The 26,542-nt window shown below is 42.7% G+C and overlaps 2 protein-coding genes across 3 annotated transcripts in view; one reads left to right on the plus strand and one right to left on the minus strand.

Moving 5' to 3' along the window:
* LOC108504731 (TRPM8 channel-associated factor 2-like) overlaps nt 1-7,866 on the minus strand; it is a 25,474-nt gene extending 17,608 nt beyond the window's left edge. Inside the window, exon 1 of one of the 2 annotated variants that reach the window (XM_017830079.1) lies at nt 6,651-7,276. The gene's annotated coding sequence lies outside the window, so the exon portion shown is untranslated. Of the gene's footprint in view, nt 1-6,650; nt 7,277-7,720 lie in introns of those variants that run through there. The other variant, XM_017830078.1, reaches the window with a different exon arrangement.
* FKBP4 (FK506 binding protein 4) lies at nt 7,467-25,137 on the plus strand. The gene is made up of 10 exons (XM_017830084.1): nt 7,467-7,716; nt 11,430-11,574; nt 12,914-13,056; nt 17,408-17,528; nt 18,119-18,275; nt 19,306-19,396; nt 19,744-19,827; nt 20,525-20,710; nt 21,229-21,468; nt 24,993-25,137. Exons 1-10 carry the CDS (start codon nt 7,633-7,635, stop codon nt 25,083-25,085), a joined length of 1,344 nt encoding a protein of 447 aa, XP_017685573.1. The 5' UTR covers nt 7,467-7,632; the 3' UTR covers nt 25,086-25,137.
* The last annotated feature ends 1,405 nt before the right edge of the window (nt 25,138-26,542 follow it).

Consider the following 26,542-nt stretch of genomic DNA (forward strand, 5'->3'; position numbering starts at 1 on the left):
AAGATCTTGGCTGCTAGTTGCCTTCCTTCTTAACATGGAAGTACAAATTCTCCATGACAGTGTCTCAGACAGATTCTTGATCCCTTGTCTTCCCTTCTGCCCCTTATACCTCTCACCTCCAGACAGTTCCTACTCCCTGCAGAACTGAGAAAATTGAGAGTAGGTATTGGAGCATACATTTATAAATCCTGCAAGATGCCTAACTCTATCATAGCCTTTTTTCTGTCTCTGGAAAAGGGACAAAAATGCCGTGGGAAGATAATTGGATTTCATTAAATACAGACTTGAGATTGTATCATCTGCTGTCCAGAAGCCATCACACACAAGCAAAAGAGATGTGTTACAAAGGAAGGAATACCCCTTGGTCCACTCAGGAAGAATATCTGTGAGACAAATGACCAGAGAGAGCTCTAAGGGTGAGTAAGGGAACAGATTTTGTGTGTCAAGTGGTCAGTCACTCCGAGTGAGCCTTTAAGGTCCCTGTAAACCCTGTGAGGATCTTCATGAGTCAAAAGTATGGGATCGTGGAGAACCTGTGAGGAACGGGACAAAAGACACAGGACAGCCAGTGGGGTGGATCACGTGTTAAGAACACAGGCAGCCTAAGTGAGGGAGACACACAATTCCTAGGGACTTGGCTGTTCTTCTTAAATAGAGTGGACCCATGGGCTTTCCACTCTTTTCTCTATTTCAGATTTACAGTCCACCTGTCTTCTGCACAATAACCAAAACCCAAGTATGCTGCAAACCCTGCAGCTAGTAAGGAATTGGTAGACTCTTTCTTCTTCACATGTTTTTTGACAAATTGAGCAAGGAGAGGAATGCCGACATTTGGCATTTGCTGAAGAGACAAAAATACTTATATTCATTATACCTATTCATCATCAACAAGGTTTTAAACTGAGAGAGGGTAAATTTAGATTGGCTATAATGAGGAAATCTTTTACAGGGACAGTAGGAAGACACTGGAACAGGTTGCACAGAGAAGCTGTGGATGCCCCACCAGTGAAAGTGTTCCAAGTCAGGTTGGATAGGGCTTTGAGTAACCTGGTTTAATAGAAGGTACCACTGCCCATGACAGGGGGTTTGGACTAGGTGATCACTGAAATCCCTTCCACCCAAAACATTCTGTGATTCTGTGACTTGTGTGCTGTGTTGCACAAATACAAATTTAACATACATAAAAACTGTGAGGATGCTTCAAAGTTCTACGGCACATTCTTATAAAGAAAAGCAGTGTCTACATTGCAAGACTAAGCGGGTTCTGCAGCTGGTCTAAGCACTCAAGCGAGAGCCTGGGCTGGTGTTGGGGCAGCCTGGGCTGGTGTTGGGCTCAGTAGCTTGCACTGCTGGAGGATCAGGAACTTGGTCTTAGCCAGTGTGTGCTCCCATGCATACAGCATCCAGGGTAACTGTGAGGCTGGTCCATTTCTGAATGGGCTCAAACTTGTGTTTCCGTGGATGTGACAACTCCCAGAACTGAACATTCTTTGCCCTGTACCTGTGAAAGTGTAAGCACCCTGAAGTCACCACTGGGCTATGTTAGGTAAGCTAAAGCAGTAAGACATGAGTTGTAAAGATCAAGCAATGGGCAAAAAATGTGGTGAGATAAAGCAAGAGATTCAGATGCAACTGACTGCACACAAAAGAGAACACAACACTTGGACAACCAGCTTTCTTAAAAAGTGCTCAAAACTATGGCAAAAGAAGGCACCTAGTGCAGATCATAGAATCACAGAATATCTCGAGTTGGAAGGGGCCTGTAAGGATCATCAAGTCCAACTCCCTGCTTCTCACAGGACTGCCTAAAACTAAACAATATGAGTAAGAGCATTGCCCAGATGTTTCTTGTACTCTGACAGGCTTGGTGCCTGACCAAGCACTCTCTCTGTAAAGAACATTTTCCTAACATCCAATCTGAACTTCCCCTGACACAGCCAGAAAAGAGAGATGGAGAAGGTGCAGGCAGCCAAGCAGGAAAGCTTGAATGGAAAGACAAAATTAGAAAAAAATACATTAAAAGAAAACCTTTCCAAGGTTACATAATAAAATTTAAAAAATCAAAATCTAAATACATCCTAGGAAAATAGAGCCAAAGAAGTAGATTAGGTTGCAAATTAATGAGAACTCTAAAATTAGATCAAGAAAGAAATTAACAAAGAAAGTTACTGTATTTATTTTTTTTTTACAATTACAATCCCAAGAGTTATTAGGAAAGAGATTGAAAATTGATAAAACCTTAAAAAGAGTATCTTTTAGTAAAAGTACAGGAGAATCAGTCAGGCAATTGCTATCCATAATTACTGTTATTGGTGTTATTTTCATATGGCACTTCACAGCAATAGATGACAAAACATTACAATTTCTAAGCCTGGTGAAATGTTGGTGTGCTTTAAGGAATAAAAACCAAACATGAATTGCCCATCCTTTCTGGTGGTATTAACATACACACATTAGGGTAGACTCACTGGCTAACAGGATGCAAAGAAATATAAAATCAGAATGTCTATACATACATTTGTCTAGTAATCTTGATTGCTTTTAAGGCAAGGAACGAACAAAATGAAAGCAGCTGATGAAACTTGACTAGGTATTTTAAAATAATTTTGCATCTGGAAAGGTAAATAACATCTTAATTAAAATAATTTTATTAACTTTCTATGAATTGAAATTAGGCTGATGAGTTATGAACAGTAAAGACAGGAATGTGCTGAATCAGAAGAGATGTCTATACAAAAAAAAATGTTGTTTAGTCTTTTTGAAAATCTACATCTGTAATCAATAAAGGACAGTGTATATATCACATAAATGAAATTACTAAAAAATAGAAGGGAATGTACAGAAGCAAAGGAGAAGAAATCATAACCATACCAGGAAACAATTTTTTAAAAATTAAACCTTGCCTATCTGCAAGTCCTACGGCCCATAGTTTTAGAAAAATGTGGACATCTGTTGGTGAACAAGGAGCAGAGCAGCTCAGAAATCCCAGGGAACTGCAAATACAGAGTCCTTTTCCAATCCAGTGCTGGAGGGTTGAGTCTCATGCATGCCTGCTATACTACAACTCAGGTCATGCCCCTTTAAATGTTGCTTGGTTTTAAAGCAGGGAATGAGTGTATCGCTATGTTTTCATTTGAAAAGGAACAGAAAAGAGGTCTGATGCTCCTTGCATGTGGGTCATGACAATCTACTACAGTCTGTAATGATGCGGTAAAGGATAAGGAAAACCAACAACTTTATCCCTTCTAAACTAAAAGGACAGGAATTGATTTGCTTTACACTCCCGGGGAGCAAGGGAAAGCAGGGATACTGGGACAGCTCAGCGAAGCTGAGAATGAAAAACAGGCAGGGTATAATTCAGGTGGTACACAGCAGGTGACATTCTTAATAGCCTGTCACAGGCATGTCACACAAAATAACGGGATAGGGTTAGACTGATGAAGGTTTGTGCCCTACTGTGGACTTCAAGGATAGAATTACTCCTTGCAACAAAAAAGTGCAATATTTCCTCCTTATCACTGTTATATTTTATAATGCAACAAGCAGAAGTAACTACAAGCTATTCCTGATGTCTTAAATCATATTCTTTTCCAACTCAGTATAAGTGTGACACATCAACATCTTGGGTTTCTTTTGGATTCTGAGACTAACCAAACAATACCTCAGAAGAAACATATGCTTAAAAAAACTAACCTAAAAAACCTGACAATTTTACTTAGCTCTTCCTTATTGCAGCTAGATAGATATTTACAATCAACCAAAGTTTTAAAGCCTTATTTCAAATAATATGGGTGCACAAATTATTGCCCTCGTTCATGTCCTGTGAGGTCTCCTTTTGGTACTAGTTTCCCCAGGAATGTCTTCACCACACTCAAGCCACACAGGGTTGAATTTTGTCTTCCCTTGCAGCTGGCATCAGGAGTGTCCCTGTTGATGGCTGGGCTGTCAGTCCATCTGCAAGCTGGTGGTGAGTCCAAGTCGATATAGTGTGTGGCTTCTGTCTTTATTCCTTTCTTACACCCTGTGCTCAGCCCTTCCAAGCCAATCAAGCGTGAAACCAGTGCGCACGATGAGCTTGGGTTCAGTTCCTGTTCCAATCACAAATTAATAGCCAGGGTCATTCCTTTTTTGGTTATTCTGTTTGCTGTTATCTCATAATGCCATCTTTGAGCTTGTGCAGATACGCATTCCTCAGTCCTTTTCCTAGTTCCAGCGAGTCTGCAGTGCCAGCATGATCAACACAGTTGGGCAAGTGAACTTGAGGCCACAGCCTGTCCTGGTGGGGCTTCAGTCAACCTACACAGTGCAGTGACTCGTGCCATGACATACCCGGGAAGTCAACCATTTGATAGCAACCCAAAGATCCTCCCTTCCTGATGGGCTATAGGTCACCTTGAGTCTTGCCCTTGCCTATGTAGGACCTGCCAACAAAGTTCCAGCTGAGCTGTGTTGCCCCATGCCATCTTTTATGTTTTATGTCCAAACCTTGTTATCTCTAGCTAGTCTTTGAATAAGCCTATTCATAATTCTAGCATGTTGCTGACCAGGTTTAGATTGGCTGTGTGTCCTGGGAGGCTGTTCCAGACTCTTGCTGCAATTAGATATTTTTCAGGACATTTTACTGCCTGGGCTAGTCTTTGCTGTTTGAGGCAATCATCTCACTTGTCTTCCACTCTGCCTGAAAGCTATTGCCAGATTTTTCATTTTCACTTCACCTAAGCATACCCATCAAGCTCTGAAATCTTTTCTTTGTATTCTCCCATCTTGCTTAGTGACTGCCTTTAGTTTCAAAATTGTCTCTACAATGTATCTTCTGAGAACAGGCCTGACACAAAGCTCCTTTATAATGCCTTAAAGGAGTCTCCTCTTCTAAGCTGCCTTCCCTCCATCCATACCCTAACAAAAGCATTATGACATTGACATAATCTAAAATACTCACTGTCTTTTTGCTACTATCTCTGTCCCCTGATCCATAAAACTCTGCCCATACAGCCCTTAAGGAAGGCCTTAAACAGTATCTGTGTAGTCTTAGAAAGTTACTAAGGGACATAGCTTGCAGTACCTGCTTTAAATTACTTATGTAAGAGCTTGCACTGCTGTGCCAAAAACAGGGAGATGGCTGAAAATATGAGACATATAACATCTGCAAGCGATCTCCACTAAGAGGTATCCTTTCCTTTCTACTATTTATCACTTTCCTAAACTTGATTCTAGCATGTTTGGCAGTTGTAGATAATTTGGCATCATTTCTACATACTGCAATTATCAAAAGCTGGATTATGACATATACAATATGTGGCTGAAAAAGTATCAGTCCCAAACAGAAACTTCATTGCCAAACATGAGGCAGGTGATCTGCAAAAATTTATATTAAACCAACTATAGTTGATCTATTATTAGAAAATTTAGATGAAAAGAGAGAGGTTGGACCTGATGAATTGGGATTGTAGAGAACTTGTGTGTTAGTACTGACTGGAGAATGTAAATTCAGTGCCATACAGACTCATTAGATGAAGAAGTATCTCCTATATTTTTGCTGTGCCTCCCCTAACAAGACCTGCTAGACCTGCTGGACCAGAACCAGCTTAGATGCTTCTCTCTGTGTTCCTCAGTGTATCGGGGTCTAGAGTCCATGTACAGAACCTCCTACAGATCTAATCTGCAATCAAATAACTCATCCATGTTAAATTGCAAACTGAAAGCAGCTAGAAGCTTCTAGACCAAATGCACACAGAAACCACAATTCTCTCCTTCTCCACCTTCCCCCTGCTTACTCAGTTTGAAAGTGCACTAAAGTGTATGTTTGCTTGGGGGTTGAAAAGCAGGCTCCTCCTCAGGGGAAACTTGTAGATTTTGCAGTTTATACCCACTTGCTGAAGTAACTACAGGTTCTTTATTTAGGTTCTATTGCTACTACTTTCCTTCAGCATCAGCAGAACCCACCTAAGGGTGCTGGAGTTTTTGTGCACCATGCACAGATACAGCTTTATACTGGTACAGAACAACTCCAGGTTGCGTGCAGCATCAGGACTCACAGAGCAAGCTCACACACTGCCAAACTTTCTGCAGCCCTTCCAGGGATCCCTTCTGAACTTAGAGTTCTGCACTGTATGGGCCAGTGCTGCGAGGGAAAAGTAACTCCAAAACACTGCACACCTGCCAGCGAACCCCCTTCCTTTCACCCTCAGTACCCGGTTTTGTTAATGAAGGCTCAAACATCACGCTGAAGATGCAAAGGCAGAACGCGCACAAGAAGCAGGCGGCTGTCCATCCCTCCGCCGCTCAGTGAGTATGTGCGGTACGGACGCGGTTCCGCAGCCCCGGCGCTTTTTTGGAGCCGGCGGCGCGGAGGAGCGTCTGCAGCAGGTTGGCAGGCGGGGCTGCGGTGCCACCGCACCCGTCCAGAGCCCAGCACCCAGGGGGAAAGCGGAGGGAGAGAGTGGAAAGTTCAAGAAGAGCCGGGAAAGGTGCCACCCTATGCGGGGGGCGGGGAAAGCTGCACGGGGCGACCGGTATTAATAGCTTGCAGTGGAAGGTTGAATCCATTTAACGCTCTTGCTTTAGTTATTTATGCCCAATATCATGGACAAGCTTCTAGTCTGATTTTAGATCATTGGATGTTGCAAATGATTTGGCCAAAAGCACCGTACCACCGTTTTTATTTATGCATCCCCAAATATTCCACCGGCAGGCTGAGGAACAAAACGGTGGTGACTTTATCCAGACGGATACAGATGGGCGAAACACAGAGGCTACACTCTGTGCTTTAAGCACGTCTTCACCTTCCCTGGTCCTGGGAAACAAATCGTTTTCAGGTACACGAGTCCTAACGTGATCCCCAGCCCTGCAAGCCAAGGGATGTCTGAGCTCGTTGCCGGCACGGTGCTTCCGTGCCCGCTTGTACAACCTTTCCTGTGACCGTCCACGACCGCGTGGCGGGCGAAAAGAATACAAGCCCACGCACCTGCACAGGGCTGCTCATACCGAAGGGGGACGAGGGGGGCTGCTACTACCAAGAGGGCAGGAGGGTTACTTTCACTCTAGCGCAGCTTCCAGCAAAACCTGTCCAAGGCAGGGCAGGGCGCAGCAGCTCCTCCTCGCTGCCGGGCCAGGCACTCCTGCAACACCTGCGAGCCGTGGGCGCTCCTGCTCCGCAAGCCCAGCGCTGCAAAAGCGCGCCCTTCCTCCTGTCATGAATAATCTATTCCTCTTCCTCCTCCTCCTCTTCTTCTCCGTAGCCCCAGCCGCCCTAGACGTGTAACGCGGCCAGGCGGCTGCCTTACCCCCGCCCCGCCGGCGGTGGCCTCTCCGCCCCCGGGGGCGACGCACACCTTCACCCCGGCCCCTGGCTCAGCCAGGCGCTTTGCGGCAGCCCGGCGGCTGCTCTAGAAACTTCTCGGTCCCTCCCTCTCCCCTCCCCTTCCTCCTCCTCCTCCTCCTCCTCCCCGCCGACCGGGGGCCGGCGCTGCGGCGAGAGCAGCAGGGAAGGAGGCGTGTGGCGCCCGCCCCCGCCCGCGGTGCCCAGAGCCGGAGGTGCAGCGAGGCGCTCCCCCAGCCCCATTCCCGGCGCCCAGTCCAGCACCGACCCCGCGAGGCGGCCCTTCCTGCGCAGCGGTGGCAGCGGCGGGCGGGATGACGGCGGAGGAGATGAAAGCGGACGGGGCTCCCCTGGAAGGGACAGACATCACCCCCAAGCAGGATGAGGGCGTCCTCAAGGTACCAGGCGGCTGTTCCCCATCTTCACCCCCCGCGCTGGCTCGCGGTGGTCCCTGCGCCGGCGGGGAGAGGAGGCGTTTCTCTTGGCCTGCGAGCGGGTGCTCCCCGGCCGCGCCAGGCCCGTTATGTCGCCCGCGGAGAAGGGGACAAGGCGGTCCCCGGGCAGCCCGGCCGGGTTGGCGCAGCGCGGGCGATTAAACATCGGCGGCGGCGAGCGGGGAGGGCGGGAGCGCGCCCCGGCTGCGCAAGCGCTGCCCGTCCGCCCGCGGGGGCTCCCACGCGGCGGCTCCCGGCGGCTCCCCTCTCCTCCCGGCTCCAACCTCCCCGGCCCGGGCGAGCCGGAGCCCCGGCTGCCCGCCGGGAAAGTCCGGGGTAGAAGGGGGGGGACGGGCACCACTGTGCAGGGGAGAGGCGCTTTCCTGCTCTATTCGGGCTATTCCCCGGGTCTGCGGGATGGGAGGGCCAGGCCGGGCTCACCGCCCGGCTCGCATGGCGCGGCTGTGCCCGCACAGCAGGTTTTGGGGGTCCGAGTCCGCCCCCCGCCAGCACGTGTTTGGGGCTGGGAATTAAAGATGGAGCCCGGGCCGGGCACGTGGACTCAGTGCAGGTCGCCGCCGGTGTCCGGCCGTGCCGTGCCGCCCTCCGCTCTTTGAGCTCCGGGCACGGCGCTCTCTGTCGGGGCACGGCGGCCCCCCAGGCCCGGGGGTGCGCGGTGCGGGCGGGCACGGCGGCAGCAGCGGAGCGGGGCGGCCGCCCCTCGGTGCCGCTGCCCCGCGGTGCCGCTTGGCGGGCGGCCGGGCAGGTCTCCGGCGGTGCCGCGCATTCCGGCGGAGCGGCTGCTCCCCTTTGTAAACTGGGAAGCCAGGCGATAAGGGCAGCAGAATTTATACCGTGAGGGGGAGTTGCACGAACTTCCTCTGACAGACGTCGCCTATTTCCATATCTCTAGAAACTTCCTCAGTCTCTGCTAAAACCTGTAACGATCCTTAGTAGCGTTATTCGATCGCAGTAAAATATCAGTATTCAGAAGAAAAAAGTGGCGCCACAGGAAAGGCAAAATTCTGGTCTTAACCTTTAGAGCCCTCTGGCTTTAAATTTTAGGTTCCTCACAGAGGTACCGTCCCTCATTCAGGAGGGGTAGCTGAGACCAAACTGTACATTTTGTCTTCTATACTCTTTCCCATCTTTCCTGCTAGCATGCTTTGGTGAGAATTTCTGTTTTTTGCACATAGCACAATAATCAGGTCAGAGTTCTCGTCTGCACGGTTGCCCAGAAGGTGCCTGTGGGTCTCCCACTGCTCAGGTCCCTTGAGCACGGTGGAAGGCAGTGATCGTCTGCCTAATCCATGCAGTACCTACTTTAGATGATGAAGCAGCAGGTGTTTGGGGGGCGTATTTAGTGGTGAAGGTTTTTTTTTTTTTTTTTACTTCAAATTTTTTTAAGGAGGGGAGTAAAAAATACTAGCAAAATAACTGAGGTGGTGAAAACCACAAAGAAGGTGAGATGGTGAATTGATAAGCAAAATACTGTAGAGGTCATGAACTCCAGCCTTCATGGATTTTATTTTGCTAGTAATTTTTGGAGTGCCGAATGCACCCATTGAAACTAGGGGTCTAGCTCTGAACAAACCTACACCAATTTTGTACTGGTATCATTGCACTGATTCCAGGAGTGTGCTTATTTGTTCATTAGCTTTGTATCAGAATACTGTCCACAGGTTTTTACCTGATACTGCTGAATGTGCTTGCACTATTTCTAGTGTAAGCATTTAAGTTTAGAAATAAACTATTTGAAATCCACAATATGAACTGGAAAATCCTGTTTCTCCATATGAAAGGGAAATGTAAACCTTACACAAAATAGGGTTACCATATTGAGTCTATAAAAAAAGTGAAACTTAAATCTCCTCAAAATGCAATAATTGTAAAAGAATAATACTGTATAAATAATAAAAACGAGATATTCACTACTATGGGATACCTTGGTATGACACTACAAGAACATGGTATTGGAAAAAGCTTAGTAAATTTGCGTTAAATGTAGTTACTTTTTCAAAAGCCTTTCAGACTGGCTGCCTTAAAATAAGTAGTTTGGATCCACTTTATATATATATATATATATATATATATATATATAAGCATTAAGTAGGTTAGGTTGATTACCAGATTGATAGGGTTCTTTTCATAGGTCTCTGTTTGCTTATCTCTGTGAGTGGTTTCTTGAAGGGTCGACTTCCTTGGAAGAGATACCAATAGATTAGTTTTGTCATGCTAATAGCTGCTGTAGCACGATGCAGTGCAGAGTAAAGGGACGGTGTGCTGTGTGAGGTCAGGCATCCTTTTTCACATTGAGCATTCTCATCTTAGGAAACAGCAGGCAGTATTTTTTTTTCTGGATTTTCTTCATTTGTGGATTTTTTCTTTGTTTTATAGATCCAGTGAGGTGCTTTCAGCTTGTTAAGAGTCTGACAGAAACTGCCAACATTGCCTTGGCTTTGGATGGAGAGTACTGGCATTTCAGTTGTATAGTTGCAGGGATGGTGGGAGGCAAAGTAGGAGTTTGACAGTGGTGGATTGTAAGAAGTTAAAATTTGTGAAGGAGACTCCCACGGGTCTGCTTCCTTCAATGAAAAATGTGATGGATATAGAAATATGACACTTGTATAGCTTTTCTTTAAAGAAGGGATGCCAATCCATACTTTTGAGTAAGTGGCCTTGAATAAATGTTTATCTTGTATGAACAGTATGTTTTCCAGGTCTCCACGATCCAAGCAAATAGGGTCCTCCATTTTTGCCTAGCTGAAGGAATGCGCAACTTTGGCTCGGAGCTAGATGGTTTCAATTGGTATTGGAGAAAATTCAAATCTGAACTTCAGGAATCCTGTTATGGGCAAGGCTTTGCTTCCTTGCCTATGATATATGTCATTATTATTCTCTATTTTTGTGTGAATTTCAAATGAACATCAGAGAGGTTGGCCAATCTTGCTTTTTGGATAGTGTAGATGTAGTTGATACTGGTCCTGCTAGGTGTGCTGGGGAACCTCTTGAGAAGAAGATCAGATCCTTGCAGCTGTATGTGAGACGTGCTGGCAATCCTTGTCAGATTTGCAGGGAGATAAAATTAATGCAATATAATAATTTTTAAGTACTACTCTGTAAGATGATAAAACTAACCTGCTATGTGGTGAGATTCTGTTAACCTTTGTTAAACTGCCTGGTTTAACTCAAGGAATCTGAGATTACATGTTAGTATAGATTTTGTATGGAAACAACCACCTTGTTTTCTTGTGTAAATGCTTTGCCTAGAACACTGAAGTGGGCTGTTATGATAGAAAGGTGGTGAGGCAAATACTTGAATCAAGCAAAAACCCCCTGCCTAATACTTTACCAGTTTGAGTTTCAAGAACATTTAAAATCTAATTGAGCAAAGGTAAGTGACATGGCTAACTATAGATGCAGAGATCTGTAAGCTGGTGCCAACTGTTGCCAATTAAGTTCTCGTATCACAGCACAGCCATCTTGAGGTTCTGCATTTGCAGCACTGCTAATCTGCAGACAGAATGATCAATCCATCTCCAGATAACTGAAGTAAACCTCCAAATCCTTTATCTACTGAAGACGGTAATGCATGCATCTAAGTAAATGGACTTAATGTCTGATAGGCAGACTTAGTTTCCATGATCTTAATGTTGTTTTCTTAATGTTTTTCTCAGGTTGTTAAGAGAGAAGGCAGTGGGACAGAGTCTCCAATGATAGGTGATAAAGTGACTGTCCATTACACAGGATGGCTTCTTGATGGCACAAAATTTGACTCCAGTCTGGACAGGAGAGACAAGTTTTCGTTTGACTTAGGGAAAGGTAATACCTTGTGTTTGGTATTGATCACTTTTGCTAATAATTGAGGTAGGATTTCATGGCATGTGAGCCTCCTTTGCCTTTTGAAGTTACTACTTAAACTTGTTTTCAGATTTTGTTCTCTCAGAATGGCCCAGTCAGAATGTCTTTGAGATTTTTCTGAATGAGAAAACTGTGTAGCCCCTTGAGGCCTGAGGAAGGATTCACAGGCCTCAGACAAAGCACCCCAGGGGAGCAAATCTGCCCTGAAGTGTAGTGACAAAGGGTAGTTAAATATGCCAGAATATGCATTTTGTTGGTTGTTTTTTTGTTGATTTTTTTGGTTTGGCAGACTCCAGTCCAAGGGTATTTAATTGTGACCAGATACTGGGACAGGGTGCACAGAAGCAGCTGTCAGCTGCTGCATGATGAAATATACTCCCTTTTCCACAAAATTCCCAAATTAACCCAAATATGAGTCTTTGAGCAGTGCAACTCTTCATTATCAAAATCCTTTATTTTTTGAATGCAAAAATCCAAGCATCCTTGTTCCAGCAAATCTTATTCCTCAATATTACATTTTCCCTGCTGCTTTTAAATAAATGGATACGATCTCTTTTCTTTAAAAAGAGATTAATTCATTGTACTAAAATTTGAGATATTAAGCGTACCTATTAATACAGGATTAACAGCCTGCTTGATCGAGTTGAAAGGAGCAGCAAGTAGGAGAGCTTGAAAAAGAGGATTTTGTTACAACTTCTGTTCCTTTTTGGCTTCGGAAGGAATACTATTTCTATTTTCCTCCCCCTTTTTGTTACAAATGTTTGTAACTTTTAGTTACCACTAGCGCTGCTCTTTGCCAACTGATAAAGTACAGAGAGAAAAGGCTGTTGGTTTGGATTGTTTTCAAAACACGAGCAGGCAATCTCTCGCCCTGAGACTTTCCTCTCGGAAGAGTTTATTGTTACTTCCTCACACTTGAGACTGTGCCAAGCACTTCAGCCTGTGTCTGTGTTCAGATGACTTGTATTCTCTCTAAGGAAGGAAGCGCAGGGTCCCTGCCCCTGGCAGAGGGGTTGGAACTAGATGACCTTTCAGGTCCCTTCCAATCCAACCCGTTTTATGATTCTATGAAAAGAGTTGCTACACCTGGAATGAAGAAACGTAGCGAAATTTGGGTCCCAGGAAACTTTAGAATTTGATTAGGCTTAAAACTGATGTAGGTAGATGAGAGTGAGCACAAGTCCTTCAGTGTTTCTGCTGTCTTAGCTTCTGTACGCTAAAAGTGATGATCCTGAGTTTCAGCTGATCGTGCTTTTCGTGTGTGCCTTGCAATCATGTGATTGACATTTGACTTGTATAGGTGAGGTGATCAAAGCATGGGACATTGCTGTGGCGACTATGAAGATTGGTGAAATCTGTCGGATTACGTGTAAACCAGAATATGCCTATGGCTCAGCTGGGAGCCCCCCAAAGATACCTCCCAATGCTACACTGATTTTTGAGGTAAGTGAGAGACGGTCATTAAAACCGTACACTTGAAAAACAAGCAAAAGTCATATTTTACAGTAGAAAATGTGTGATGCAATATGCTTTCAAAACTGGGTTTTGAAAGGATTGTTAGGTTTTCTAAAGAAAACAATATGGTCGATTTTGGGTAGTGTGGGCAAAGTTTTAGTCTGGCTGCTACTGATCTGCAAGAGCTTCGGTTCCTTTTTTTTTGGCGTTTTTAAAATACTTGAATGGTTTCCAGTGTTCAGTTTTAATATTAGTTATGGAATGATTTGCAGTAGGAAAGAGAAGGCTGGGAGGGTGGATGGACTCTGAAGTAGTTGAGAAAATTAAATGGAGCCAGTTATTTCTCTTAACCTCACCAGGAGAGGAGAGAATTTGTCTCCTGCTGATCTTTAAGTCACTCCCCCAAACCTCTTCCCAAAAGAGTGTGGAAATAGCAGCTGTCTCTTGTGTGTTATTTCAACAGCAAGAATGGTTGCTCAGAATGCTGAGACTTGTGTTTGATTTTTTCCATGGAGAATGATACTAAAGCTGTTTCTGAAGCATGCTCTGACAGTCTCAACAGAGAGGATATATTTTTCCTACTGTTGAAACAGTTCAATTTTCCAACAATTACTTTAAAATAAATTCTACTTGAAAGAAGGGAGATTTTTTTTAAGTGGGATTTTTAAAATTACTTTGCTCTAAAATACTTAATCAATTGAATGGACTCCTATGTTGGGGGCATACAGAAAGTTTTAATACTCGGTGATTTCTCAAAGATTGAATGTTTTATCTAATATCTGAGAAAGGTAAAAATAGCTCATGGAGTATTTAGATTTTATTGGAAACAATTAGTATCTGTTAAAAAGGGTAAATTATGCATAGAATCATAGAATTATTTAGGCTGGAAAAGACCTTTAAGACCATCTAGTCCAGTTTAAACCTAAAACTGCCAAGTCCATCACTAAACCATGTCCCCAAGTACCACATCTACACCTAAATACCTTCAAGGAAGGTGTCTCAACCACTTCCCTGGGCAGCCTGTTCTAATGCAAATATCCAATCCAAACCTCCCCTGATGCACCTTGAGGCCATTTCCTCTTGTCCTGGGACTTGTTACTTGGGAGAAGAGTCTGACCCCACCTCACTACAACCTCCTTTCAGGTAGTTGTAGAGTGCTAGAAGGTACCCCTTGAGCCTCCTTTTCTCCAGGCTGAACCCACCTGCAGTTCCTCAGCTGTTCCTTATAGAACTTACTCTCTAGACCCTTCACCAGCTTCGTTGCCCTTCTCTGGACATGCTCCAGCACCTCAATGTCTTTCTTGCAGTGGGGGGCCCAAAACTGGACAGAGGATTTGAAGTGTGGCCTCAGCAATGCCCAGTGCAGGTGGACAATCACTGCCCTGGTCCTGCTGGCCACACTATTTCTGATACAAGCCAAGATAGCATTGACCTTCACATAGCTGGATATTGTATTTGTATTGCATTTGGATAGTGTATTGGCATTTCTTTTTTTTTTTTTTTTTCCCATGGACTAGTGAGTAATAGGATTAAAGACGTATTTTGTGCAGAAGGATTAAAAAAATAGTGCTAGTATAGGTACTGTCACAAAGGGATGACAACTTACTCATTTTAAGTACATCAAAATTAATGCCATTATTTCTGTAGTTGGCTGTTGAAAAATAGTATCTTGTAAAACTATTGGTAAACAGCATTTTCTTATGTATAAATCTTAAGTTTCTCATGGCTTACTTATTGGATCAAACTACAGGTTGGAGTGCTGTGTGCTTCACACGTATGCTAATGATACTAAGTGTAATCAGGACAGGATACAAGGGGGAGAGAAAAAACACTGAGCTGATGATTCAAATGCAAGCTAAAAGCTCAAGACCTTGTACCTTTGCAGCACAATGGAGCATTCTTAAAGGCTTAGGACGAGTACACAGGATGTGCATGGACAGTACAAAGCAGAGAAGCTTTCACTGCCCTGCAATGAGATAATACCCAGTGTTTTGATAAATAAAAGTATGAATCAAAGCAAGACAGGATTTGTTCCATGAGACTATTACTGAGTGTATCTGAAGTAGTCATCCAGGTTATTCACTTCCCACTGGGTTTTTCTTAATGATGCCAGTCTGACCTCTCCATCATTTTCTGGGTAAGCAGTGTTTCATTCACGATCCTTAATATCCCCTAATGCCTTCCTAAGCAGTAATGTTAAAGGAATAAAGGGAGAAAGAAAGAAAAGCACTGAAGCTGCCTATGATGGTTTTGTGCTTCCCTAATAAAACAGTCTGGAGCTGACTGGCTGCAACAAATATATAGTGCTGGGAGTGTCCTGATTGGGGGTGTGGCTTAGAACTTAGATCTAGAAAGTTTTTCTAAGTGTTATTAGGTAAAAGTAATTTCTGACTAGTATGACTCTCAGGCACTTAGTCTTTTAAGTTTCCACTTTTTTAGTTTTGCTTCTATGTTTCCTTTTTATTATTTGAAACAATGTCAGCATGGGTCCTTTGTAATTGCTTAACACCATACCAAAATTTTGTACAAGTTGCCTTAAAAAGGACCCTCTAAAACTTAAATTAAAAGATTTTGAATCTGTGTCATCTCATCAGCATTTCTTTATGACCTGAAATAATGGACATCCTATGATTTGGTTTTTTTTGATCTGGCGGTGTTTTGTAGTTTTGGGGTTTTTTTTCATTTCCTCATGATTGTTTTTGCAGAACAGTATGAATAGGTAGATTATTCCATAGAATACTGGTGTTCAGTTTTGGGAGAAACAAAAGGGACACATATACCTGTATGGCCATCAGTAGAATGTTCAGGAATGACTTAACATTTTTCAGACAGACTGAAGAGAAAGACCAGAATATTATTCATTACTAGATGTCCATCAAATAAAAAGTGGAAGTACTCTTTGTGTTTGTGGATATTCAATTTCTTTTACATTCCAGGTATCTTAAGTCCGGTGTGAGGAACCTTCACAGCATTAGCCCTGAACTTTTTTTTTTTTTTTAAATGAGGTAGTCTAAACAATTCTGATTATAATGGCTTGCTCTTTTGTGCTGTTTTTACTATTGTTTTACTCAAACATGGAATACAAAATACCTTTTAATTCATTTCATAGCAACAACAAATATGTTTTGTAACTAGACTATTTTTCCATCTCATCATGGTACTCCCACATGAAACTATGATTTACATTAGAGACTTGGGAGGGCATGTGAAGATTCAGACTGGATAGCTATTTCCTACATTAACACTAGCTCTTAAAAATTCTAAACAATTTATTGCAGCGGGGAGTTTAGATTAAAGGTGGGTCAGATCATGGTTTTTTTGTTTTATCCTTCTTCTGGAAGTATTTTTTTTTCTGAAATGATCGCACAATACAAAATGGTACAGCAAGACTAGAAGGGAAAATGTAACAAGTAAAAAGATAACTCTGGCTCTGTTCAGGCATGCAAGGGAAAATGCACAGAAGTTTTGAAACTACTGTCCTGTGGCACAAGAGTAGGAGGATGAAGAAATGGGTAGGGAATGGCTGAAGTTGGAAAATATATTCTTGAATTTGTTTTAATGTTTCAGAACAAGCATTTGGAATCAGTTAAAGCTCCATTCCAAGCACTTTAAAGTTGATCTCAGTTTGACCATTGATGAAATTAAGGGTATAATCATGAATTAAGGATAAGAATTACATCTTCGTTTTATTGTCCTGCTCCTTTTGTCCTTGCCTTACTTAAAAACCTTGGCCCATGGATGCAGTGACACTACTGGTGGTTCTACTTGACTGTAGAGTAAGAAGGTGGAACGGCTGATCAGTGTGGTAGCACTGCAAAGTGGCAAGTGAGAGTAAATTCTTCCTGCCTTAATGTGTTCAAAAGGTATTTTCCCTCATATTAGAAAAAAATCAAACCTCAACCAAAACCAACTATCCATAGTTTTGCTTGCAGACATTGGCAAAAATAGTATTAAAGAAGCCAATAGAATCTTTTTTTTTAAAGTAAACTCTAAGCATTGTGGCTCATTTAAGCTTTATTCAGAAGCCAGGTTTACAGTCCTTTAATTTAAAGGATCTAATTTTTAGTATTGGGAGACCAAGATTGGTGGAGAAAAAATAGCTGAAAAGGCCTGAATATAAACTGAAAGTTGAAATTCTTCAATAGGTTTCCATCTAGGATCTACTGGTTTCCATCCAATATCATCTTCAGAGCCTTGGCTATCCCATATCTTACAGGACATTAGCTAAGATAGTGACTTCCTGCATAGCTGTAGTTTCAAGGATCACTGTAGAACAAATTCTGTGGGTTACTGTATTGGTGTAGTGAGAATAAGTGCAAGATGTTTCTTCCCTCCACAGATAGAACTTTTTGAGTTCAAGGGGGAGGACCTCACTGATGAAGAAGATGGTGGCATCATCCGGAGGATCCGTAAAAAAGGGGAGGGCTACTCCAAGCCCAATGAGGATGCACTCGTAGAGAGTAAGTTTGTAAATGGGTTTACCATGCGGGATGGCAAAACCTGTTTCACAATCTACAACTCCTTGCCCTGAGAGAGAGGAATACATGGCTTTTCTTTCCTTTATCAAGTAACTTAACAACCTAGAGTAAGATTTCATTCTCTTATTTCTAGCAAGGTTTACATTTTCCAGCAGCAGCTGTGTTCTTCCAGCGATACTGAATCTGTTAAAGTGCTTATCTGATCACAAAAGATTGATGAGTCTAATAAAGAATTTCCATTTGCTGAGGAACAAGAGGGGGTTCGTTCTGGGACCTGTTGTTGGAATGGAAAAAACAAACAGATGAACAAAAAAAACGGGTTGTTAAATTTAACAGCAGAAGTTCTGTTTCCTGCCACCATGCATAGGTAGCTGTTAAAAAACACTTTAGAAGGAGGCTTTGGCACTTTGTATGTTCTGCCTGCCTATATAGAACTCCCAGTGTACTCTTGTGCTACCTCTCCCATTACCATATATATATGTATATACATATATGTATGTATATATATGTATGTGTGTATATATGTATATATTCTGATTTCAATCTGTGTTGTTCTATTTTTTTGTTACTAGTCCAGTTTGAAGGCCGATACGGAGATCGTGTTTTTGACAAGCGGGAATTGCGGTTTGAGATTGGGGAAGGTGAAAACTTTGATCTTCCTCATGGTCTGGAGAAAGCAATTCAAAAAATGGAGAAATCGGAGGAATCCGTGTTCTATCTTAAACCCAGGTACACTTTCCCTGATCTTTTGATACTTGAAGGGCCTATACTAAGAATCTGGCAAGAATTAAGTGCTTTGTTATAACACTTTTCAGTTTTTTCAGTGCTGTGGTAAAAAGTGGTGTATGAGAAGTATCAAGCTAAGATTGCTTTGCTACTTCATAATGAAGTAGTAGCACTACAAAAGAAATAAAATTTACTTAAATCTCTATATATAGTGTTGATCTCTATGAATATTTAAAAAAATATTGTTGCTCTATAACTTAGATTTTTGCGGTCCCTCTTTGTTAGTGCTTAGTGTATAACAGTGCATATATAGTCCTAGACATAAGCAGAATTTTCTCATTACAGTGAGAACACATCTGAAATGGATTTGCACAGATTGTTTTCATCAAATGTTAATTTTAATTTCAGTATTTATTAAGTTTTTTAAACTTGAACTGAACCTGATGAGAGCAGAAAAGCAAAGCAATGTGATCTTGAGGGTTTTCCTGCTAATATGCAGCTTCTTACTGGAGTTGCTTCACAGAACCTTTCTGTAGGCATTTCCTGTTTACCAGTTCATTAGCAGTATGTTAAGTGTACAGCTGTTCACTTAATCTTAGTATTCATTGTCTTTGCTTTTCTAAGAATAGTACTAAAATACAGGTGCTCTGAAGGAAACGCTCAGTTTCAGCCCACGAATATAAAGCAAAATGCATATAACTTGAAAGTTGGTTGTTTTGTTTGGGTTTTTTTCTTTGTTGGAGAGATAACTTGCTTTTCCTTCACCTAAGCTAAAAAAAAAACATAATAGGAACTGGTAAGAGCTAAATGAAATCAATGCTAGGTTTCTCTTGCTTTCTTCTACCTTGTGCTTGCTAATTTTAGAATCGTACCTAGAATTCTTGAAGTCTTTGTCTTGTAATAATGATGTATGGGCATCCCAGATTTGCATGGGGTTTTTGTCTTCATCTTCCTATGTAGAAAATACAGCTGGATGGACAGTTCTGAACTGTTGTCTTTGTTTCTCCCTCCCCACCCCACACCCATCTTATAGCTACGGTTTTGGAAGCACTGGGAATGAGAAATTTCAGATCCCTCCAGATGCAGAGCTGCAGTATGAAGTGAAACTCAAAAGCTTTGAAAAGGTAGGAACAAGAGTTGAAACCCCAAAGAGATCCTGGATGTGGAGGGAGGAGTGCGAGTGCAGCTTAAACAAGGACAGTGGAATCCTTGAATGGTGATCTGAAATAAGGAGGCTACTGTTGCCAGAGACGATGACACACTGGAGCTCTTGGCTGAAATGGCCCTTATTCTTATTGGTTCCCTGTCCGTTGCCGTCTCTCGCGCTCTAGGCTGGTTTCCAGCAGCAGTGCAAAGCTCTGCAAAGCCAAACCTATCTCTATCTCACTATGGGAAGCAACATAGCCACTTGATTTCCTTAGAAGTTGTACTGTTGTACTGAAGTTGACTTGAACTATTCCTTTTTGGGTAGGCTAAGGAGTCTTGGGAAATGAACACGGATGAGAAGTTGGAACAAAGCTCCATTGTGAAGGAGAGAGGCACTCAGTACTTCAAGGTAAGTTACAGTCCCCAAGTAATAATAGCATTTCTTAGTCCATGTCGTGAATTGATAATGATGATTACAGCTTCTGTCATTTCTGAGTGGTGTTCATGGTACTCTGTGAGATTTTACAGTGAGAACTGCAGGGGAAGTTGTCTGAAAAAAAGAAACTCAGTTGGATTATCCAAAGAACTGACTCTGCAGGGAGTTCTCTATTAAAGCTGTTTACTGTACCTACAGATAACTTTGGGGCATACATGGAATCGTAGCAAGGTTACAGTATTTAAGTTTCTGCTGTGGGATAGTGCTGTGAATGAACAACATTCATTTGTGTAGGTATTTGTGAAGAAGCTCTTTCAAGCAACTTAACCAGCTAAAGAAAGAGTTTCCCATTATCTTCATAACACATTATAAAAATGCCCCATTTTCCCTTTTTTTTTGTATCAAAAGTTGAATATAAGGTAGGAGTTCTGAGTGGAGTATCAATGCTGGCATAAATGCCTAGTTTTAGTGGGGAACCAGTAGGTATTCCTAAGGATATTCTGATCCTCTGCAGGAGTGTGTTTCGGAAGTGGTATGTTTTTGATGATAGAAGTTATTTTCTGATCAAATTTTTTTTTCAGATCTATTGCTCGAGGTAAGCAGAAGGGGCAAGAGGGATATAAAAGTTACTGTGATGAGCTGTGTGATAATTGAACTGCCTTGTTTACAGGAGGGAAAATACAAGCGGGCAGCATTACAGTATAAGAAGATTGTGTCGTGGCTGGAGCATGAATCAGGACTCTCCGATGAGGAGGAATCAAAAGCCAAAAGCTTGAGGCTTGCTGCCCACCTTAATCTAGCTATGTGCCATCTCAAGCTAAAGGAATACTCACAGGCTTTGGAAAACTGCAACAAGGTAGTAGCGATTTATTTATTCTTAAACTGTCAGACTGCTTGTGCAGTTTATCTTCTGCTTTAGAAATCTGACAAACAACAGGCCATGTGGTGTTGGGCCTTTCTCATCAGCTGGCATTTGGATAGTAGTGAATACACTAAAAATACCTAACAGATTTTCAATTACTTTTTTAATTACTGTCCACATCTTTTTCTAACTCACTGCTACATGGAGAATATTCAAGTGTTTAGAAATTAGAAACACTTGGTGAACGTAGTCATGTTGGCATACATCTTTCAAAGAGCTGAATTAGAGCCAGGACTAAGTCTTAGACTTGCTGGTTCTCTGTCAAATAGCCTACTATATTCATTCCTCTTTGTACTAACTTCTACTGTATTCTACTTACATTACTAGTAAGCCCTGACAAGACTCGTGAGTCTGTATCAGAAGATACAGTTCCTAGCAGTCTCTGGTGTTCTGAGGTTTTATAAAAGAAAAATCACTCTTGTGTCTGGTTTGGTTTTGCTTTTTTGATGCAGGCACTGGAATTGGATAGCAACAATGAAAAAGGCCTCTTCCGGCGTGGAGAAGCGCATTTGGCTGTCAATGACTTTGAGTTGGCCCGAGGAGATTTCCAGAAAGTGATACAACTTTATCCAAGTAACAAAGCTGCCAAAGTGCAACTGGTAACTTGTCAGCAAAAAATACGGGAGCAGCATGAGAAGGAGAAAAAGATGTACGCCAACATGTTCCAAAGGCTTGCAGACAAAGACTTAAAGGTAAGTAACACCGCTCCAGAAGACTACAAGAAGTGGTGTCATGTTAGACAAGGGACAGTAGTTTAGGTATTCAGCTTACTTCTTAGAACAGATAATTATAGCATGAGAATACTCAAGTAGACTCATTTGGGAAGCAGAGGTTGAACTCAAAATAGCCAGCAGTCAAAATTATGAGGCCATCTTGTTTGAACAAGAAGCTAGCAGTACCAAGCACTGCACAGAATGCTTTTACTTATTTCAACTGAATTTGCGACAGACCAGCGTTAATCAGAAAGCAATTGAAGTGATGAGATACAAGCATGATAATGTTCCAGTTAAAAAAGCACCTTTTCTCCTTGAACCAGTTGTTCTAAAGAACAGGCTGTTCTGGTGCCTGGGTGGCCTATCTAGTGAGACCTCATGTCTGCCATACAGATGGTGCTGAGCACCATCTTGCTTCTCATGGAGACATTAAGAAGTGGTTGATGGTCTCCATTTCAAATGTCGTAGATTGATTATTCTACAAATGGATGGTTTTCATAATAAGCATTCACTAGAACTTCAGTAAATACTAGTTCAGTTAATAATGGCAGTATGTGGATACAGGGTTATAACACGGTTGTATCAGCTAGTAAGAAACATTCCAAGTTGCTAGTGAAAATCACATATCCTAAGACAATGTTGTTTCTTTTCCTTAGATCTGATGGTGCGGAAGGACTAGGTAGATCTGTAACTTCTAAGATAAATCTGGGATTTACATCATACTCAAATTGCCTCAGTAACATTGGGGAGTGCAGAAGCTTGCATCTTGTGAGGTTATTTTCTCAGATCTTTGTGTCTACCTTTCCAGAATACGCATGGAGAATATAAAAAATTGTTAGATGTTGGTATGTTAATTACCTGTGGTTAACTGTGTCACTGAGTCTTTCCAGAGGCCTGGTGTCCTCAGATGAGTGTATCCTGACAGTTCAGTCATCTCAAACTCAGCTGACAATTTCCTACATGAAGCACTTCACAACCATCTCTTTTTTTTTTGTTGTTTTTTCTGGCTAAGGCAGCGTGGTGTCAACAGTCCTTGCTTATTGGAGCTTGGAAGGAACTATTTTGTATTTCTAGATATAGTGATGTAAAGCCACACATATCTTAGTTTTCGTAGGCTTTAATGAAAAAATCTCAGGAAGGTAAAGATACAGCAACTAAACTAGAATTATTTCACTGTTAGGCATCTTCACTTTTGAAATGGCAGGGTTTAATTGCCAGCTGTCAGACTCTGTTGTGAAGGTTCCTTTCAGCTAGCACAGCTGCTGGGAATCTTGCTTCCTCCTCTAGGTGTGGGACACAGCAAGATCTGCTGTTGAGAGAGGAAGAGTGGGTTGCTGAAGCAAGCGTAATATTCTTGGCAAAAGGCAGTCTCACAATCTTTGCGTTGCAGGCTGTTTGGGATACTGGAAAGACATAGCACTTAGTTCCAGTTTTCCTATCTGCTTGGGTTGAATCAGCCTAAAGCCATAAAATCCTTTATGTTGGAATCCTACTGACTGTAAATGAAAGATCTCAAACAACAACCTAACACTGCCAAGTCCACCACTAACCCACGTCTGTAAGAGTCACATCTACACCTAAATACCTCCAGGGATGGTGACTCAAGCACTGCCCTGGGCTTTCTGTGAAGGAATTTTTCTTGATATCCAATCTGAGCCTTCCCTGGCACAATTTGGGGCCATTTCATCTTGTCCTGTTGCTCATAGCCTGGGAGAAGAGGCTGACCTACACCTTGCTACACCCTCCTTTCAGGTAGTTGTAGAGAGCCTCCTTTTCTCCAGGCTATACACCTGCAGTTCCCTCAGCTGCTCCTCATCAGACTTGTGTTCCAGACACTTCCCCAGCTCTGTTGCCCTTCTGTGGACTTGCTTCAGCACCTGAATGTCTTTCTTGAAATGAGGGGCCCAAAACTGGACACAGTACTTGAGGTGTGGCCTCAGCAGTGCCCAGTACAGGTGGACAATCACTGCTCAGGTCCTGCTGGCCACACTGTTTCTGATACAAGGCAGGATACCATTGGCCTGGTGAATTCTTCTCAACAAGTAAGTTGATCTTGGGAATGTGCATTGTTTTTTTGTCTCCAAGCCATCTGGCCTACCTTAAATGGATATGATTTTATATGAAATGGGATTGCTGGAACTGTAGACTGTAAAGGACGCTTACTCTCTAGGTCAGTCTTGAGGTCGTTTTCTTGCATGAAAAACTTGTTTTCCTGTTAATGCATTTATAATTTTGCTTTACTCTAGATCCAACAGTTTCTCCATTAGTGGTGGTAGTGGAACATCAGGGTTCTGAGGAAGTCGGTTTGTTTATCAAATATCTTCGACTTGCTAAGAGGGTAGCTTGGACCATAGTTCTGAGATTCCTGACGCTGCATGTCTTACACTCTGTTGAATTCACCAGCCACTCTTGCATCAGTAGTTCCTTTCACGAATTCAAATAGTTCACATATGTAAAGTGTGGACTTTTAAAGGTCAGGACGTTTGTCACGTTATTTTAAGCCCAGGATTGCTAGCTAACAGGTTTTCTGTGGAGAGAAGACTTGGTTCTTGTGTGCTTTACAGAATGCTTCTAAGGATGAAAGGTTGAACTTTGATGCCTGGATGTTCTTTTAACTGGTTTCTTGTTGCAGCCAAGTTGATGTAACATTAAAGGATTGTGCCTCTTTTTCCCCTCCTATTCACCTCTCCCAGCATTGCATGCTTAAGACTTTGCTTGGTTTTGTCTGCCAACATCATAATAAAACAGATGGTTCAAGGTGATAGGCTGGCAGGTGGAATAGCAGTTTCATTGCACTAGTTTTTGAGATAAAAAGACCAAGACATTTTTACCTCCCTTTACTGTGTTTGAAAATTATTGCAAGGCTAGGATGTGCTGGTTATGTCCTATTGAAAAACCTAACCTTGGACCCCTGCTACATGGCTCTCTGCCTTCTACCTTTATATGGACTGGAAGATGCAGCAAGGAGAGGGCTTTAGAGCAGCCACCTTGTCAGATCATATTTTCTTCCAACTAAGCTCTTACAGATGACATCCAAATCACTGTTGTTGAGTTGAAGTCACTCTTCATGAAACGAAGTTGTCTAACGAAGATAGTTCTTTACATGCTGAGCCCAAGTGTACCTCATACAGACTGGGGGGGTGGGGGTAGGCTAAAAATTAATTGATATTGAAGCAGGACAAAAGCAGTTCTGTGCAGAAGCTTTGTAAATGAATTTTAGTTAAGACTTTTCTAAGAAAGTGTTGTATGTCAAGCGTGTGCAGGCATTATGAATCATAACCACCTAATATCAATATTATATCTCAGCCTCTTCTAAACAGCATCTGGTTTCTTAGTTGCATGAAAAATGAAAAAGAAACTTTTAATTTCTCTTGGCTGAAGCTCCTATATATGAATTCAGTCTTGTAGGGGAGACTAGGTTTCTTAGTGATGAGAATCAAACAGTGTTTGTGCTAGCAGTTTTGTAATTATATTAATATATTTTCTTTGTTTCTCCCCTTTAGTCAGCTGCTACTCTTCAGACCAGCCACACTGAAGATGCAGAAATGAAAGATGAGCAGAATGGAGTTGAAGATAAATCAGAAGCAGAAGCATAAAAACAAACCCTATTCCATTAGTTTTGTAAATGAAAGAATTTCCAGTGAATTAGACCTTTATTTTTCTACCTGGTTGGATAGTGGCTTCAAGGGAGCAGAGGCTGAAGCCACCATGCCACAGTCAGTTACAGCTTTATGTGGCTGTTCAAGAAGCTGAATGGCAGCATAAATCCAGTTTAATCCTAGTGACTTTATTTATTCATTCAGCCTCTGTTACTGTTTGGGTTCTGTCTGGATTTACTCTGCTTGGTTGATTTGCATTTTCATAGAATCATAGAATGGCTTGAGTTGGGAGGGACCTCAAAGATCATCTAGTTTCAACTCCCCTGCCGAAGGCAGGGACACCTTCCACTAGACCAGGTTGCTCAGAGCTCCATCCAGCCTGGCCTTGAACACTTCCAGGAATGGGTCATCCACAGTGTCTCTGGGCAACCTGTTCCAGTGCCTCACCACCCTCACAGTAAAGAATTTCTTCCTAATATCTAATCTAAACCTACCCTCTTTCAGTTTGAAGCCATTTTCCCTTGCGTTGTCGCTACTTGCCCTTGTAAATAGTCTTTCTCCATGTTTCTTGTAGGCTCCCTTTAGGTACTGGAAGGCCACAATTTGGTCATTCTGAAGCCTTCTCTTTTCCAAGCTGAACAATCCCAGTTCTCTCAGCTTTTTCTCATAAGGAGAGGTGCTCCATCCCTCTAATTGATAGCCTCCTCTGGACTCATTCCAATGGGTTGATATCCTTCCTTTGCTGAGGACCCCAGAGGTGGATGCAGTGCTCCAGGTGGGGTCTCACCAGAGCACAGCAGAGGGGCAGAATCACCTCCCTCAACCTGCTGCCCACGCTGCTTTTGATGCAGCCCAGGATACAATTGGCTTTCTGGGCTGCAAGTGCACACTGCCAGGTCATATCCAGCTTCTCATCCACCAGCACTCCCAAGTCCTTCCCAGCAGGGCTGCTCTTGGATCTGTTCATGCCCAGCCTATATTGGTATCAGGGCTTGCTTCAACCCATGTGCAGCAACTTGTACTTGGCCTTGTTAAACCTTGTGAGATTCCCATGGGCCCACTTTGCGAGCTTGTCCAGGTCCTTCTGGATGGCATCCCATCCTTCAGGTGTGTCAAGTGCATCATTCAGCTTAGTGTCATCTGCAGATTTGCTGAGGGTGTACTCAAACTCTTCATCTATGTCATTTATGAAGATATTAAATAACACTGGTCCCAATATGGACCCCTAAGAGACACAACTTGTCACTGATGTCCATCAGGACTCTGAGCCATTGACCACTACCCTCTGGATGTGACCATCCAACCAATTTCTTATCCATCTAACAGTCCCACCCACTGAATTCATCTCCAATTTAGAGAGAAGGATAATGTGACAGACTCTGTTAACGGCTTTACAGAAGTCCAGATAAATCCCATCTGTAGCCCTTCCTTTGTCCACTGATGTAGTCACTCCC

Source organism: Lepidothrix coronata, unplaced genomic scaffold (assembly GCF_001604755.1).
Source record: "Lepidothrix coronata isolate B3197 unplaced genomic scaffold, Lepidothrix_coronata-1.0 Scaffold174, whole genome shotgun sequence".
Lineage (NCBI taxonomy): Eukaryota > Metazoa > Chordata > Aves > Passeriformes > Pipridae > Lepidothrix > Lepidothrix coronata.